This window comes from Lissotriton vulgaris, chromosome 8 (assembly GCF_964263255.1).
Source record: "Lissotriton vulgaris chromosome 8, aLisVul1.2, whole genome shotgun sequence".
NCBI classification, from domain to species: Eukaryota; Metazoa; Chordata; class Amphibia; order Caudata; family Salamandridae; genus Lissotriton; species Lissotriton vulgaris.
In genome coordinates, this window is record NC_141696.1 from 1576610878 (window position 1) to 1576627662 (window position 16785).

General features: G+C 47.8%; 1 protein-coding gene across 2 annotated transcripts in view; it reads left to right on the forward strand.

The window, feature by feature from the left end:
- The window catches only part of PKNOX1 (PBX/knotted 1 homeobox 1), a 362665-nt gene that overhangs the window by 130767 nt on the left and 215113 nt on the right, over positions 1–16785 (forward strand). For both annotated transcript variants that reach the window (XM_086935872.1, XM_086935873.1), the window contains one exon: positions 1716–1843. In XM_086935872.1, the coding sequence (XP_086791998.1) occupies positions 1716–1843 (128 nt within the window). The remainder of the gene's footprint in view (positions 1–1715; positions 1844–16785) is intronic.

The following is a 16785-nucleotide window of genomic DNA, read 5'->3' on the forward strand; positions in this document are numbered from 1 at the left end:
TGGCAATCTGTTGCTGAGATAGGAGATTTAAAAGAAGTTATTCCTGTCTAGATGGATGGCATGGTGTCTCAAAAAGTGAGCCGTCAGTTGGTAAAAAGTCAACATTACTTTATTTCTATAGCTTTGACAATCGCTCACTAATTTATCCTCCAGTATTGGAGGATGGCAAAGGTTCCGACAGTCCAGGGCCGGAAGAATAAAATGTTAAGTGCTATGAAATTTGAGAAGGCATATGCAGTGTATGTGGGGGGGACTTAAAAGGTTTAATGCCCAATGGCGTCGGGTAGTATTTGAAAGACGATCGCGGTGCATGTTAAAGCTCTGCCAGCTACCATGGATTCCCTTATTAATATGGTGAATTGGGTTCCTAGCGTTGACCATCAATGAAAATGTATCGGACAAGAGCTTAGGGAAATTGGTGGTAGTGCTATATTAAAAAAAAGAAGTTCAGAATTTGGTTTTATCTTAGCTGGTCTTCACTCTATTGCACGCTTTCTGTACACTAATGCACTTTATCAAGGTGACTTGTCTTCAGACAACCAGGGGCTTTAATACTTTTGAAACTCCAAATAAACCTCTAGTCTTTGAAGAACATTTTCCTGGTGTTGTTTTACAAATATGCCGGCTTTCTTCCCTGTTCCCATTCCGAGACCACTTTCGACTGGTTCAGGTAGAAATGCGTATCTGAGTGTCTGTAAGCTTCCATTGTCCATGTTACTGGCATAACACAGGAAATGATGGGGATCTTGGTTTCACTCTTCCAGGCCGAACCAGTCTATAAAAAGGATCTATGCTTGCTACTTCCCTCACTGACTAGCTACACCTACTTCTGGGGAGGAGGCCGGAGATATGTATGTATGTATGATATCATGTAACAACAGCCCTCTACACAAAAGAGAGTGGCCACATGGACTCCAGCACTCATCAGTTCAGATCCACATGCGCTCTACACATTACACATTAGGTGACTGCTGACAAAAGTTATAAAGTTACAGGGAGAACCTCCAATGGGCTGAAAAGGTTGTCAAACTCACAGGGTAGAAACACATGGGGCTGCCTAAAGAAAGTGCAAAGGGCCCAGTGGCATAGCTTTACAAAGCATGCATAGGTAGATTGTTCCCAAAAAAGTAGTGCTTGTCTATTCATTGTGCTCCAGCCGAGTGTCTAGAATGTGATGGCGTAAAATGTTCTAATGCGGCATTGCTGACACACCAAGCAAAGCAATTCAATGTATAACCAACCGAAGCGTAAAAAGTGGTTCTGGCAAGTCTTGAAAGACGCTTGAAAGTGGTTAGCAACACTTTAGTTGTGTTTATGCCAACTTTTTAAAAAAAACATGTATTTGAAACTTTTCTTTGCCATCAGAGGGATGTCACTCTGGATTTTGGCCACTATAATGAGATTTGTAATCATTTAAAGAATTGGTGCATTTCTTGCAGTAGTACACTGATAATGGGTTTGAAGAAAGCTTAGTAGAGGAAGGCATTATGGAATTTAAGAAAGGGGAAAAAGCTACCCTAAGGATAGCACATATATGTGGGGATTTCCAGCGCCACAGGCCAATTGGAAGAATACCACAAAGTCAAAGATAAATAATGGAATCTTATATTGAGATAAAAGGTTAAGAAGCTTGTAACACGGTAACAGTTTCTTGAAACCATAAATGTAAAGGTCACATGGATAATTTCCTTGAATTTTTCAATCCTCTTTTGCAGATGCAAGTAGTGTCTGATTTGAAAACTGAACCAGAGCAGATTGTCTCCGATCCTGCGACCGACACTGTCAGCCCAGTCCACGTTCAATCGCAGACACCCATGGATGCGGACAAGGACTCTATATACAGGTATTCCATGCACAACAGTGGTACTACAACAACATGAATTGTCACCGTTTAATAGTACTTATATTTGGTCTAATTGGATACCTAAGCAATGTTCTCTTCCTCTGTGTCCGATTACTTTTTTTGTACTTCTCTAATTTAAATACTTGTTGTCACTTAATTTCCTAATTAGTTCGGACCTTGAACTTCTAAATATCCCTTTTTGTGTTTCTTCTGTCTACTCTTTTTGAACACCTTAAAACACATGCTGAAATGATATGAGGTGTATGCTTCAGTAGTCCTATCAATTCCTTGGTCGATGACCCAAATGGTGAAAGATAATCTCTTAGATTTTCAAACAAGAAATGATTGCAGGTGACATAAAAAAGTGAAAAAAGAAAACGAAGGTAAATCCCTTGCCAGTATCTTTTTTTATTATCTCTGCATTAATGAATGCATATATTGAATGCTTATGAAAGAACATGATCCTCATTTAAGTGTTGTCTCTTTCTGAACAACCATTTTCAAAACTACTGTAATGAGTTTATAGAATCCACGCTCAGTAAATGACAGCATCTCAAAGGCACAGCTTTGTTTCATAGTTTAATAGCATAGAGTAGCTGTGCTTTGGCAGTATGCCAGGCTGGTATTAGGCTAAAACTAGTTGTTAGAAATGAGAACAGCAATAAGCTAGCATCAGGAACTCATCAGAGTTAGGGTGTGCAGAGGTTAGGACACAGGTTACTGAAAACTGAGGAAAGGCCTCATGAACACAGCTGGCTGATTACTCAATATCAGACACGCATGTCTAGCTTTAGATCACATCCTTTGCACGCTTTTGCCAACTAGTTTAGTGTTCAGAGCGTTACAACTTGTTTTTCTTTGAAGAAGTCCTTCCAGTTCCGAGGTGCCTCCTGATACTTTTCCTGAAACCCACAATTCACCAGCACAACGGATCTCCTCCTTATTTTGTTCTTCCTCCATCGTGGTCATACGTGTTTTTGAGAGGTCTGTTCCGTTACACATCTTATTTATTTATTTTAAGAGTTTTATATAGCGCTGGCCAGACCCGAGGGTATCGGAGCGCTTTACACCGTACATGTCAGGAAATCACGCAGTAATGCAGTTGTATCAGGGAAAAACACACAGTATCGAGGTAGTATACACAGTGGTTTATGGCACTACGGAGGTCTGGGCGTGTTGTACCGCATTAAGTCAAGGAGGTCTGATGACTTGGTGGAGGTAGATGTCTTGATGTCAGAGAATCGGGCTGCTTCCAGGTTCCAGCTAGAGAGCTCCGGCTGCAGCTAACGAAACCGGACGGAACGATTGAGAAAGAGGTCTTTGCGCTGCACTTTAAATTTTGTGAAGGATGTGGTAGTTCTGATGTGGACTGGGATGGAATTACAGATTTTTGGTGCACTTCCAAAAAAGGAGCAAGCTGCATTTTTTTGTTTACAGGTTTTCAGTGGGATGGGGAGAAGCGTATTGGAGCTCCTGAGGGTCCTTGTCTGACCGGCCTTCTTCAGTTTGGAGGCCAGGTAGGTGGGTTTCCCTGTGTGCAGGGCTTTGTGCGTGAGGCAAGCAGTTCTGAATTTGACACGCATTTCGACTAGGAGCCATTTTAGCTCTTTGAGTGAGGTGATATTTAATCGTATTTCTTTGCTCCTGTGATCATTCTGGCTGCTGCGTTGAGCGTTGTTCTGAGGGGAGCTAAGTGGCATTTAGCCGTGCCTGTGAGGGCTGCGTCCCCATAATCTAGTCTGGACAGCACCAGTGATTGAGTGGCCTGTTTGATTTTGTTGAGTAGTTTCAGGTTGAGGAAGGCGCTCTTTGCTGAATTCTTGATGTGCTTGACCATGTCTAGTTTTGGATCGAGAGTGATTCCTAACTATTTTAGCCAGGGTGATGTTGCCGTTGAGGGTGTCAATAGCTTTAAGCCATTCTATGATTTGGGGGTTCTCTTTTTTGTTAGAGATGAGGAGGAATTCCGTTTTGTCTTGGTTTAGAAATAACCAGTGTTGGACTTCACTAAGAGTGTTGTTGAGTCTTTGAATGTCGTCAATGGAGGAGGTTTCAAGATAGATCTGGCAGTCGTCTGCATCTAGGTGGAAGGGGATGTTGTTGTTTTTAGGTTTCGCCTATTACCATTCGCTTGCGAATGGAATAGGCGAAAATTCAAGGGCTTGATCGACTAGTGAAACCACTGCGGTTTCTTCACAGTGCATGTGAGGTCACGTGACCACAAAAGCGGGTCACGTGACCACACAAGCACGAGCATCTCCCTAATCCCCCTGCCTCCCCTCGCTCGCATTCACGCCTCCCCACCAGGCTCTCCCGCCCCCATCAGGCTTCCCTCCTAATCCGCCTCCCTCCCCTCGCGCATTCACGCCCCCCACCAGGCTCTCCCGCCCCCATCCGGCTTCCCTCCTAATCTGCCTGCCTCACCTCGCGCATTCACGCCCCTCACCAGGCTCTCCCACCCCCATCCGGCTTCCCTCCTAATCTGCCTGCCTCCCCTCGCTCGCATTCCCGCCCCAGGCTCTCACGCTGTGGAAAATAAAACCTGAAAACTTTACTTTTTTCTTCAGTGAACGGCACCGATTACCACTCATTTTCACTACTCCACCGCTTAGCCGCATGTTGTAAATGAGAAGTCCCAGGTGCAGATCACTTTATAAATACACATCCCTTCTACAGAGATTAAACTGCCCCTCGTGGTATAAATATTTAAAAGAAGATGTTCATTTTTGTTTCTGTGCAGAGTAACACTGTATAACCGTTGAATTTACTTCTTGCATTGAAGTTTTCTTTTGACACCTTTTCTTGCTGAGCTTTCAGTTTGAGCTCAAGTGCTCCTTTTCTTCTCTCTGCTCCTCCTCTTCTCTCTGCTCCTCCTCTTCTCTCACCCTGTTTTGTTTACTTTGTTAAGCTTCCAGCGATACCCCCTCACCACTTTCCACTTTGCCTCCGACACAAGTCAAGTCAAGTCAGAGAATTTATATAGCGCACTACATACCCAGAGGGTCTCAAGGCGCTCAGGAGGGGGGGGGGGAGGATTACTTGTCAAATATCCATGTTTTAAGTTGTTTTCTGAAAGCTAGGTGGTTCTGGGTGAGGCGAAGGTGAGTGGGGAGTGAGTTCCATGTTTTAGCAGCCAGGTAAGAGAAGGATCTGCCTCCCATGGTGGTCTTGTTGATGCGTGGTACAGTAGCGAGGGCTTGGCTGGAGGAACGTAGTTGGCGGGGGGGGGGTGTAGAAGGACAGTCTTGAGTTGAGGCATTCTGGTCCAATGTCGTAGAGTGATTTGTGTGCGTGGGTTAGCAGTCGGAAAGTGATCCTCTTATTGACGGGAAGCCAGTGGAGGTCTTTCAGGTGACCAGAGATGTGTTCGTTGCGTGGGATGTCTAATATGATTCTGGCTGAGGCGTTTTGGATTCGTTGGAGTTTCTTTTGGAGTTTAGCGGTAGTGCCTGCGTAGAGGGTGTTTCCGTAGTCCAGTCGGCTCGTGACCAGAGCATGGGTGACTGTTTTCCTGGTTTCGGTGGGGATCCATCGAAATGTTTTTTTGAGCATGCGAAGAATGTTGAAGCAAGATGAGGATACGGCGCTGACTTGTCTGTTCATAGAAAGTGAAGAATCCAGGATAACGCCTAGGTTCCGTGCGTGGTCTGTCGGGATGGGTGCTTTTCCAAGGGCTTCCGGCCACCAAGAGTCGTCCCATGCAGAGGGGGATGTACCTAGGATGAGGACTTCTGTTTTATCTGAGTTCAGTTTCAGACGGCTGTGTTTCATCCATTCAGCAACTTCTTTCATTCCTTCGTGTAGGTTAGTTTTGGCGGTGCTGGGGTCCTTGGTGAGAGAAAGGATCAGTTGAGTGTCATCCGCGTAAGAGATGATGTTGAGGTTGTGTTGGCGGGCGATGGTCGCGAGGGGGCTCATGTATACGTTGAAGAGGGTGGGGCTGAGAGAGGATCCTTGTGGTACGCCACAGATGACTTCGGTGGCCTCGGACTTGAATGGTGGTAGGCGGACTCTCTGGGTTCTTCCGGTGAGGAACGAAGTGATCCATTCAAGTGCTTTTCCATGTAGTCCGATGTTGCTGAGGCGTTGTAAAAGGGTGCTGTGGCAGACTGTGTCGAATGCTGCAGAGAGGTCGAGGAGGATGAGGGCGACTGTGTCTCCATTGTCCAGTAGAGTTCGAATGTCGTCTGTTGCTGCGATGAGGGCGGTCTCAGTGCTGTGTTTTGCTCGGAAGCCAGATTGTGAGGAGTCGAGGGATTTGTTGGCTTCGAGGAAAGCGGCGAGCTGCTTTCCTACCTTTCAGCGCATTTCTCCAGCAAAGGTCTGACATTTTTAGTGTCAACATTAAATTCTGTAAAGAAAAACGCACAATAATATCCTTCTATGCTTTTCGTTTCAAATGCCGTATTCAAATTTTTCTTGATTTGCCTTATCTATAGCTGTTTGAATTGTATCTTTTCCACTGTAAGATGCTTAGTTTTAAAATAAAATGCAGCTAGAGTTAAGGGTGTGTTTTCTTCAGACATCCAACTTCAGGTAGATGGCAATGGAAGCAGGGTACTGTTACGTGTAGACTTGACAACGTCCAACAAGGCAGTGTCTAACAGAATGCAGACTGAATTCTATTGTACTATCAGTGACGGGGCCCCAAAGCACTCTTGGGTGAACGAGTGCAAGGCTACTACATTTGCTGTGCTTGTTCACTTTAGAGCCTACCGCCGCTTCTTGCCCTCGTGTTGGGAGTCGCAAGTAAATATACTTAAACATATAGGGAAAGAGTCAAACCCTTGGCCAGAGCGAGAGTGCGATCTTCAGCAGATAGTGAAATAGATTTTAAATATTTACATACTTGGGATTTACAGTGCTTGCTATCGCGCTACGATGATGCATCCAATAACAGGGGGGTGGAGGGAGCTATGCTCCAAAAAATTACACTAAATACACTTAAACATTTCAGACGTTAAGTGTAAAAAGTCCTGCCACTTTTCAATTTTAATCACAGCACCATTTTTCAATCGGACTGTTTACACCGCACACAGATTTTACTTTATTCACACGCCAACTTTACGTTTCTTTCTAACGCTAGTTGCTCCTCCAGTTGGTGATTTTCAGCCCGCCCTTTCCCGGAGCGTTTGATTCGAGGTGCGCTCGGCCTGTTTGAAGATGCGCTGCATTTCAAAGGGGGGGTTTCCCTTCTAAGTGTGAGCGGTGTAAAGATCACAGTCCGGCAGGCGGATAAGCGCCATCCTGCCCCCAGCTGCGGCAAAACCCCGGATTACACGATCCCAGCTCGGGGCCCCCTTTGAACTGCTGCGTCAAAGCGCTAAACCCTACACGGGGGCAGAGTGTCGGGTTCATCGCGGGTTGAGGGGTCGGGCCGGCAGTGCGCAGCAACTGGTACTACATGGGTGGGAGGGGGCCGTCCAGTAGGACCGGATCTGCGCAAGATAAGTAAACAAGCACTGGCGTTGCCAATAGGTTTCGCATTTGGAAAGTTGGAGCTATTGGTTTTGTAAATTACATTTTATATTTATATATTGTTATTGACAATGCCAATAACGATATATAAATATAAAATGTCATTTACAAAACCAATAGCTCCAACTTTCCAAATGCGAAACCTATTGGCAACACCAGTGCTTGTTTAGTATGGTGGTGAGGGGTTCCATGTAGATGTTGAAAAGTTGAGAGAAAGAACTGACCCTTGGGGGACATCTCTGCTGACTGGGTGTAGGTCTGACAAGAAGTTTTTGATTTTTATTCTTTGTGTGCGGTTCTGGAGAAATGAGGAGAACCATTGCACATACATTTTTTTGAAGTACTTTGATGAGTAGCTGGTGGTCAACCCTGTTGAAGGCTGCAGTTAGATCTAGAAGTAGGAGTATGCAGCATTGGTCGGTGTCTAGTGACTTGTAAATGTTGTCTATGATATTAATGATTGCTGTCTCTGTACTGCAGCCTTGTCGGAAGCCCAATTGGTGGAGGTCCAGGAGGTTGATGTTGTCCATGTGTTGGGTCAGTTGTAGGAGCACACACAATTCCAGGATTTTGAATAGGAGAGGAAGATTGGAAACAGGTCTGAAGTTATTCATATCCTTAGTGTCCAAGCCCGTTTCTTTTTAGAAGTGGTGTGACCTGGCCTACTTTGAGGCAGTCTGGAATGGTTCCGGTTCTCAGGGAGCTGTTTATGATTTTGCTCCAGAGCGGGGCTAGGGAGAGTTTATGTTTTTTAGGTCGAGCTGGAGATAGCAATGCGAAGCATTGCGTCCAGCTCGACAACTATAGTTGCCCGTCTCCTGGGAATCTGAGACCGGGGTCGGGCACGAGCGGCGATTGGTGTCTGTGGACGCACACGTCCAGGCCGGCGCCGTACCCATCTCCTGCCTCAGATTCCCTGAAGTGCGCAAACACATACACACAGCCACACTCACTCACAAACACGCACACACACACACGCGCGCAGGCACACACACGCGCAGGCACACACACGCACACACTCAATGCAACATAAATACACTTTAGCTATCTGTCTATCTATCGCCCTCACTCTATCTGTCTGTCTATCGCACTCACTCTAAATATTTATCTGTCTATCTATCTATCGCCCTCACTCTATCTATCTATCTATCGCCCTCACTCTATCTGTCTATCGCCCTCACTCTATCTATCGCACCACCACAGCATCAATCTGTGCAACCATTCAACAACAACTGGTTCAAATATGTTCTCTCAATGTTTCAAGCTTTATTACAAATGTCAATTTTTTTTTTTAATATTTCACTTCTGTTCTTGGATTTTCGTCACAATAAAATACAATGAACATAATCTTCACAAAAGTTATTTACAAAAGCTATTGCACTTATAAATTACAATAATTTTTATTTAAGTATTAATTATTAAAAAAATTAAAAGCCATTTTTATTTGTAATATCAATACATCTAAGTCGCGTAAATACAACACATATTGCATTACAAATGCTATAGGTGTCACATTTGCAAAAGTTATAACTATTGGCATTGTAAATGACAAAGCTATTAATTTCGCTATTTTCAAAACCAATACATAAATAAAAAATTTGTCATTTATAATACCAATAGCTCAAACTTTCCTAATGCGATACCTATTGCATTGCAAATGCTTGTTTAGCTAGTTGGGTGGGTATAGGATTGAGGACGTGTGAAGAGAGTCTGGAGGTGGAGATTAGTGTAAGTATCACCGATTCAGAGATGGGGGTTGAAGGATTTCCAAAGTTGTGGTGGGTGATTGGGTACGATATCATCTGTCCTTGCGGACATGCTCCTGTGAGGGAGACTGCGGTTGAGATCCAAGGAGAGCTCGATCTTGGTGATTTTGTCATTGAAGAAGTTGGCAAAATTATTTTCTTTGGAGGCCACAATCGAGGAAGGGGGGCTTGGAAGTCTGTTGCTTGATGAGGTTGAAGAGTTCCTTTGGCCTTGTCAAGAGCAGTGCAAAAGAAGGACGTTTTTCGTTAATGATGTGTTTTTTGTACTTCATGCCAGTTGATTAGAGTTGCTTGTGAAGGATTGAGGTTGGGTTGTTCCGCCAGAGTCTTTCTGTGGCTCTGAGGTGTCTTCTTTTGGAGTTTATGTCCGTATTGAGCCAGGATCTGGATGGTATGTTTCTGGCTTTTTTTTGGGTTTCAGGGGGCTAGTTGGCCCAAAAAGGAAGTCATGGTTGCGTTATAGTGAAAGGTGAGTTCAGTTGTGGAGAGATCATCCATGGCGATGGGGAGGAGAAATCTCATCTTTTCCTCCAGGTTTGCCAGGGGGGTCCGAGTTAGGTTTCTCGTCCATTTGGAGGGGGGTCCAGCGTCGGAGGTTTGCATAGGATCGGTTGGCTGATGCGGAATAAGATGAGGTGGTGATCAGACCAGTCAACGGGCGGGATGTGGTTGATAAGGATTATGTCTCGTTGGGCAATATTGGCATCTAGGATAGATCCTCTGTTGTATGTTTCTTCAGAGCAGTGTTGGATAAGGTAATTTTTTAGGCGATTGTTCAGGGATTGGATTAGCGGGTTGTTTTCCTCATTCCAGTGTAGGTTGAGGTCGCCTAGAATGAAACAGTTTGAGTCTCGGAGTGAGCAGTGGGTTATCAGATCGGACAGGTGTTCCCCGAATGCTGTAGTGTTGCCTGGCGGATGGTATAGGGGGTTGCAGAGTAGAGATTTGTTGTCATTTGTCCTAATATAGGCGGTTAGGCATTCAAACGTGTTGTATTTGAAGGTGTCTGTTTCCTTCACGGAGATGTTGACCTTGTGTATGATTGCAATGCCCCCTCCTCGTTTATCCTTTCTATCTTTGTTGATGAGCCCATAGCCCAGGGACATAAGCATGTCCAGGCTTGGTGAAGAGAGTAAGTTTAGCCAGGTTTCAGTGATGAAGGTAATGTCTATGTCATGGGTGAGGATGGTTTCTGCCTGCTCAGTTGCATGTTTGGTGGCTGATCTGCAGTTCATGAGCATGCATTTGGTGGCGCTCGCCTAGTTTTTGCGTTTCTTTTTTTTTATTTTTGAAAACCTTTATTGTGCATCACATGAATACAGTTACGGGCCTACAACCATCTTGGCCGGCCTCAAAATCAATTTGTAGCACGTTCGTCAACCAGAAAGCACCTCAGTCGTTCACCATTACAACAAACTGCATATATCACAAAGAGCACTTCGAATAGACGTGACCACTGAGGTAAAGGATCAGATAAGGTTCATTTTAAAATATATAATAAGAAGGATCAGTTGTCATACAATCAACATAAGGGCACAGAGTGGGCAATGCACGCGTCAGGATGGCCACAGAGCTAATAATCATTATCGGAGTGCCGGTGCTACATTACACATATCAGGATGAAGGATTTCTAATCACATTTCGCACCAGTCACCGCTCACCCCATGAACGCAAGACCACCTTAACAAAGTTAGCAATATCCCAGAGTACAGACACGTCAAGAGGCGCAATACCTAACCTCCATACTGACCCAAGAAAGGATAAAGGAAACAAAGAAGAAGATAAGTGAGGAAAAAAAGGACCCATAGACACTAAGGAAGGTCAAGAAAACAAAAAAGAGGACCCTTTCCCCTAACCCCCACCCTGCACCCCTGCAGAGGCTATGGCTTACCCCCCCCTAGCAGCGTGCCTGTCGCCCGTAAAAGAGTACCCGAAATATAGTTACAGAAAAGAAAGAAAAAAACATTTATAAAACTGAAGGAGGGCCATCCATTCTGGCTCCCGGCCACCCCCACCCGCAACAAACCCAGATCCATCCCCAGAATACAATGCACAATTGAGGTCAGTCAATACAGTAAGAATTGGGGAGAATCTTCCACGTACCGCGCAAATAGCTATAGCAGAAGAACGCGCAACCCTCACCTCCGCCAGCCACATTAGTATCAACATTTGGGGAAACATATTATCCCTGTCCTGTCCTTGCGAGTCCCCCTGGGCATGACCGTCGATTTATTCGCTCAGCAGCCGAGGTAGTAACACAGCGTGTCCAAGCAATAACTGAGATCAGCAGACAAAGACAAAATGGACGTCGCCGGCCGCCAACAGAGTCATCACCACTTGCGACCATCTTTCCAAAAACAGTCCCGGGACTCGTACTCCACATCAGGGAGGCAAGGACGAGAAAGGAGAGGGCAGGTACAATAGCCAGCCGTTGGTTAAACACTGCCCGAGGAGTCCGTGACGGTGCAATAGACCAAGCCGCCATCAGTTGCTGAAAAAGGGATCCGTCAGAGTAGTCCAAACACACGGAAGTCTGTCCACGGGCCACGGCAGAATCCGGGAACATCAGCTCCCCTCCGTACACATTAGCGGCGACAACACCACCCGCGAAGATAGTTTGGGGCAGGTCTGCGTGCACCCGGGACCCATCCGATCGTGATGTCTCCAGCGTAAATGTACAGGTATTTATATACATGTAAGCACAACCTCATCGAGCTTTCTCCCCAACACTACCGAACCATGCTCCCAGACAGACCGAAAGTCACCAAGAGCGGCGAGAATATCACCATACGATAGCGTAGCCCCCGTCTCCTGTGCCACCGCTCCGCTTGATATCGCACACTCCCCACCTCGCTGTACCGTGATAGTCAGGACGGCACATTCCATCCCCTCCAGGCGGCCATCGGGCGTTCTCACCGTGAGGGGAGATTGGGAGTCGGCCATGGACGATTGCAATCCGGTCGGACCACCATCCGATGCACTGTGACAGTAGGGGCCGTCACCCAAGAAGCGATCTCCGGTTGTGGCCATCCTCGCTCCGACTCAGCGTTAACGGGAAATTCGGGAGCGGTCCGCGAAAACCGGGCAGGTTTGCAACCCGCGTCGGAGCAGCTCACCCTCGATAAGCCGACTGTTTTCAGGCTTGCCTTCGGGCCATCACATCAGGGACACACTCCGACCGCATCATTTAGCACGGAGAGCGTTTGCAGCAAAATTCAGGCCGTCAGCCACTGCGCTCCGGCAGACCGACTCCACCCAGGCAAAGATGGCCGCTGTTGTTGATTCAGCGCCCTGCCATGTGGCTCACTCGAGGTCCCGGTTCCAGGTCACTAGGGCCGCAACTTTCCGGCGCACGTTTCTCCGGCTGCGGGGCTGGCAGAGACCTCGGGATCGCACGATCGGTATCAGGTTGCATTCATCAGCATAAAACTATAGCGCAGTCTCAGGATTATATGCAGGATATCCGTGCGGGGCTCGGAGGTTTGTAGAGCGGGGAGCCTACGCTTCCGTCCCGGTCGCCATCTTGGCTCCTCCCCCCGTTTTTGTGTTTCTTGATTAGGGAGCCTTGGGAATATTGATGAGGAAGGCAGGGGGTCTTAAGTGTCTTGGAGGGGGGCGGTCTCTTCTGAATCCTGTGATAACCTCGATCTTGGATTTTGGAGTGGCAGAGGTAGGGGTGTCATAGGAGGCGCGATCTCCGTCACTTCACTTGGGGACATATCCGCAGTTGTTCTTTTGGGTCTCTGTGATTTGTTTGAAAGGGGGGTTGAGATCCAGCTAGGATATGAAGCTTTGGGAGGCTGTTGCTGTCTGGTGATGGGAAAAGTGGGAGTCGAGAGAGGAAGTTGGCTAGGCTCTCTGAGTGTGGAGAGGCTTAGTAAGATCGAAGTCAACACTTTGATGACGGAGGACCAGGGCTCAGTTGGTAAAAATGTCAAGTTAATCTCTCTACAGTTGCCTGTTTTAGAACTGAATTGTGTGAAGAGACTGGGGCAATGTCGTAAGATAATTACTTATTTGGGGGGGAAGGGCAAGGAGAATACACCTTTTAAATTATGCCCTTCATGCAATGCCTGTGATCAGTCCAATGTTCGTTCTGTGTGTGACCTCTGTTTACTGAGGGACTACACTGAAGCACCTGTTTGGCTTGTAACACCTTTAGGTGGAAGAAAACCTGTTTGTTTCCAAATTCATTTTGAATGGGCACTTTATTCTGCAATGCAGCATCAAGAATGTACGGTGTCGCCGTCCCCCATAGTAGTAGAGTAGGTTACTACCGAGAATGGACGTTGTCACTGTCCACCACAGTAGTAGAGTAGGTTGCTGCAGAGAATGGACGGTGTCACCGTCCACCACAGTAGTAGAGTAGGTTGCTACCGAGACTGGACGGTGTCGCCGTCCACCACAGTAGTAGAGTAGGTTGCGACCGAGACTGGACGGTGTCGCCGTCCACCACAGTAGTAGAGTAGGTTGCTACCGAGACTGGACGGTGTCGCTGTCCACCACAGTAGTAGAGTAGATTGCTACCCAGAATGGACGGTGTTGCTGTCCACCACAGTAGTAGATTAGGTTGCTGCAGAGAGTGGACGGTGTTGCCGTCCACCACAGTAGTAGAGTAGGTTGCTGCAGAGAATGGACGGTGTCGCCGTCCACCACAGTAGTAGAGTAGGTTGCTACCCAGAATGGACGGTGTTGCCGTCCACCACAGTAGTAGATTAGGTTGCTGCAGAGAGTGAACGGTGTTGCCGTCCACCACAGTAGTAGAGTAGGTTGCTACCGAGAATGAACAGTGTCGCCATCCACCACAGTAGTAGAGTAGGTTGCTACAGAGAATGGACGGTGTCGCCGTCCACCACAGTAGGTTGCTACCGAGAATGGACGGTGTCGCCGTCCACCACAGTAGTAGAGTAGGTTGCTACCGAGAATGGACGGTGTCGCCATCCACCACAGTAGTAGAGTAGGTTGCTACCGAGGATGGACAGTGTCACCGTCCACCACAGTAGTAGAGTAGGTTGCTACCAAGAATGGACGGTGTGGCCGTCCACCACAGTAGTAGAGTAGGTTGCTACCGAGAATGGACGGTGTCCCTATCCACCACAGTAGTAGAGTAGGTTTCTACCGAGACTGGACGGTGTCGCCGCCCACCACAGTAGTAGAGTAGGTTGCTACCCAGAATGAACGGTGTCGCCGTCCACCACAGTAGTAGAGTAGGTTGCTACAGAGAATGGACGGGGTCGCCGTCCACCACAGTAGTACAGTGGGTTGCTACCGAGAATGGACGGTGTGGCCGTCCACCACAGTAGTACAGTAGGTTGTTACCAAGAATGGACGGTATCGCCGTCCACCACAGTAGTAGAGTAGGTTGCTACCGAGAATGGACGGTGTCACCTTCCACCACAGTAGTAGAGTAGGTTGCTACCGAGAATGGACGGTGTTGCCTTCCACCACAGTAGTAGAGTAGGTTGCTACCGAGAATGGACGGTGTCACCGTCCACCACAGTAGTAGAGTATGTTGCTGCAGAGAATGGACGGTGTCGCCCTCCACCACAGTAGTAGAGTAGGTTGCTACCGAGAATGGACAGTGTCACCGTCCACCTCAGTAGAAGAGTAGGTTGCTACTGAAAATGGACGGTGCCGCCGTCCACCACAGTAGTAGAGTAGGTTGCTACTGAGACTGGATGGTGCCGCTGTCCACCACAGTAGTAGATTAGGTTGCTACCGAGAATGGACGGTGTCGCCGTCCACCACAGTAGTAGATTAGGTTGCTACCGAGAATGGACGGTGTCGCCGTCCACCACAGTAGTAGAGTAGGTTGCTGCAGAGAAAGGACTGTGTCGCCATCCACCACAGTAGTAGAGAAGGTTGCTGCAGAGAATGGACGGTGTCGCCGTCCACCGCAGTAATAGAGTAGGTTGCTGTAGAGAATGGACGGTGTCGCCGTCCACCACAGTAGTAGAGTAGGTTGCTACCAGAATGGACGGTGTCGCCGTCCACCACAGTAGTAGAGTAGGTCGCAGCAGAGAATGGACGGTGTCGCCGTCCACCACAGTAGTAGAGTAAGTTGCTACCGAGAATGGACGGTGTCGCCGTCCACCACAGTAGTAGAGTAGGTTGCTACCGAGAATACACGGTGTCGCTGTCCACCACAGTAGTAGAGTAGGTTGCTACCCAGAATGGACGGTGTCGCCGTCCACAACAGTAGTAGAGTAGGTTGCTACCGAGAATGGACGGTGTCGCCGTCCGCCACAGTAGTAGAGTAGGTTGCTACAGAGAATGTACGGTGTCGCCGTCTACCACAGTAGTAGAATAGGTTGCTGTAGAGAATAGACGGTGTTGCCGTCCACCACAGTAGTAGAGTAGGTTGCTGTAGAGAATGGACGGTGTCGCTGTCCACCACAGTAGTAGATTAGGTTGCTACTGAGACTGGACGGTGCCGCTGTCCACCACAGTAGTAGATTAGGTTGCTACCGAGAATGGACGGTGTCGCCGTCCACCACAGTAGTAGAGTAGGTCGCAGCAGAGAATGGGCGGTGTCGCCGTCCACCACAGTAGTAGATTAGGTTGCTACCGAGAATGGACGGTGTCGACGTCCACCACAGTAGTAAAGTAGGTTGCTGCAGAGAGTGGACGGTGTCGCCGTCCACCACAGTAGTGGAGTAGGTTGCTGCAGAGAATGGACGGTGTCGCCGTCCACCACAGTAGTAGAGTAGGTTGCTGCACAGAATGGACGGTGTCGCCTTCCACCACAGTAGTAGAGTAGGCTGCTACCGAGACAGGACGGTGTCGCCGTCCACCACAGTAGTAGAGTAAGTTGCTACCAAGAATGGATGGTGTCGCCGTCCAACACAGTAGTAGAGTAGGTTGCTGCAGAGAATGGACGGTTTTGCCGTCCACCACAGTAGTAGAGTAGGTTGCTGCAGAGAATGGACGGTGTCGCTGTCCACCACAGTAGTAGAGTGGGTTGCTACCGAGAATGGACTGTGTCGCCGTCCACCACAGTAGTAGAGTAGGTCGCAGCAGAGAATGGGCGGTGTCGCCGTCCACCACAGTAGTAGATTAGGTTGCTACCGAGAATGGACGGTGTCGCCGTCCACCACAGTAGTAGAGTAGGTTGCTACCAGAATGGACGGTGTCGCCGTCCACCACAGTAGTAGAGTAGGTCGCAGCAGAGAATTGACGGTGTCGCCGTCCACCACAGTAGTAGAGTAGGTTGCTACCGAGAATGGACGGTGTCGTAATCCACCACAGTAGTAGAGTAGGTTGCTACCGAGAATACACGGTGTCGCTGTCCACCACAGTAGTAGAGTAGGTTGCTACCCAGAATGGACGGTGTCGCCGTCCACCACAGTAGTAGAGTAGGTTGCTACCGAGAATGGACGGTGTCGCCGTCCACCACAGTAGTAGAGTAGGTTGCTACAGAGAATGTACGGTGTCGCCGTCTACCACAGTAGTAGAATAGGTTGCTGTAGAGAATAGACGGTGTTGCCGTCCACCACAGTAGTAGAGTAGGTTGCTGTAGAGAATGGACGGTGTCTCCGTCCACCACAGTAGTAGATTAGGTTGCTACCGAGAATGGACGGTGTATCTGTCCACCACAGTAGTAGAGTAGGTTGCTGCAGAGAATGGACGGTGTTGCTGTCCACCACAGTAGTAGAGTAGGTTGCTGCAGAGAATGGACGTGTCGCCGTCCACCACATT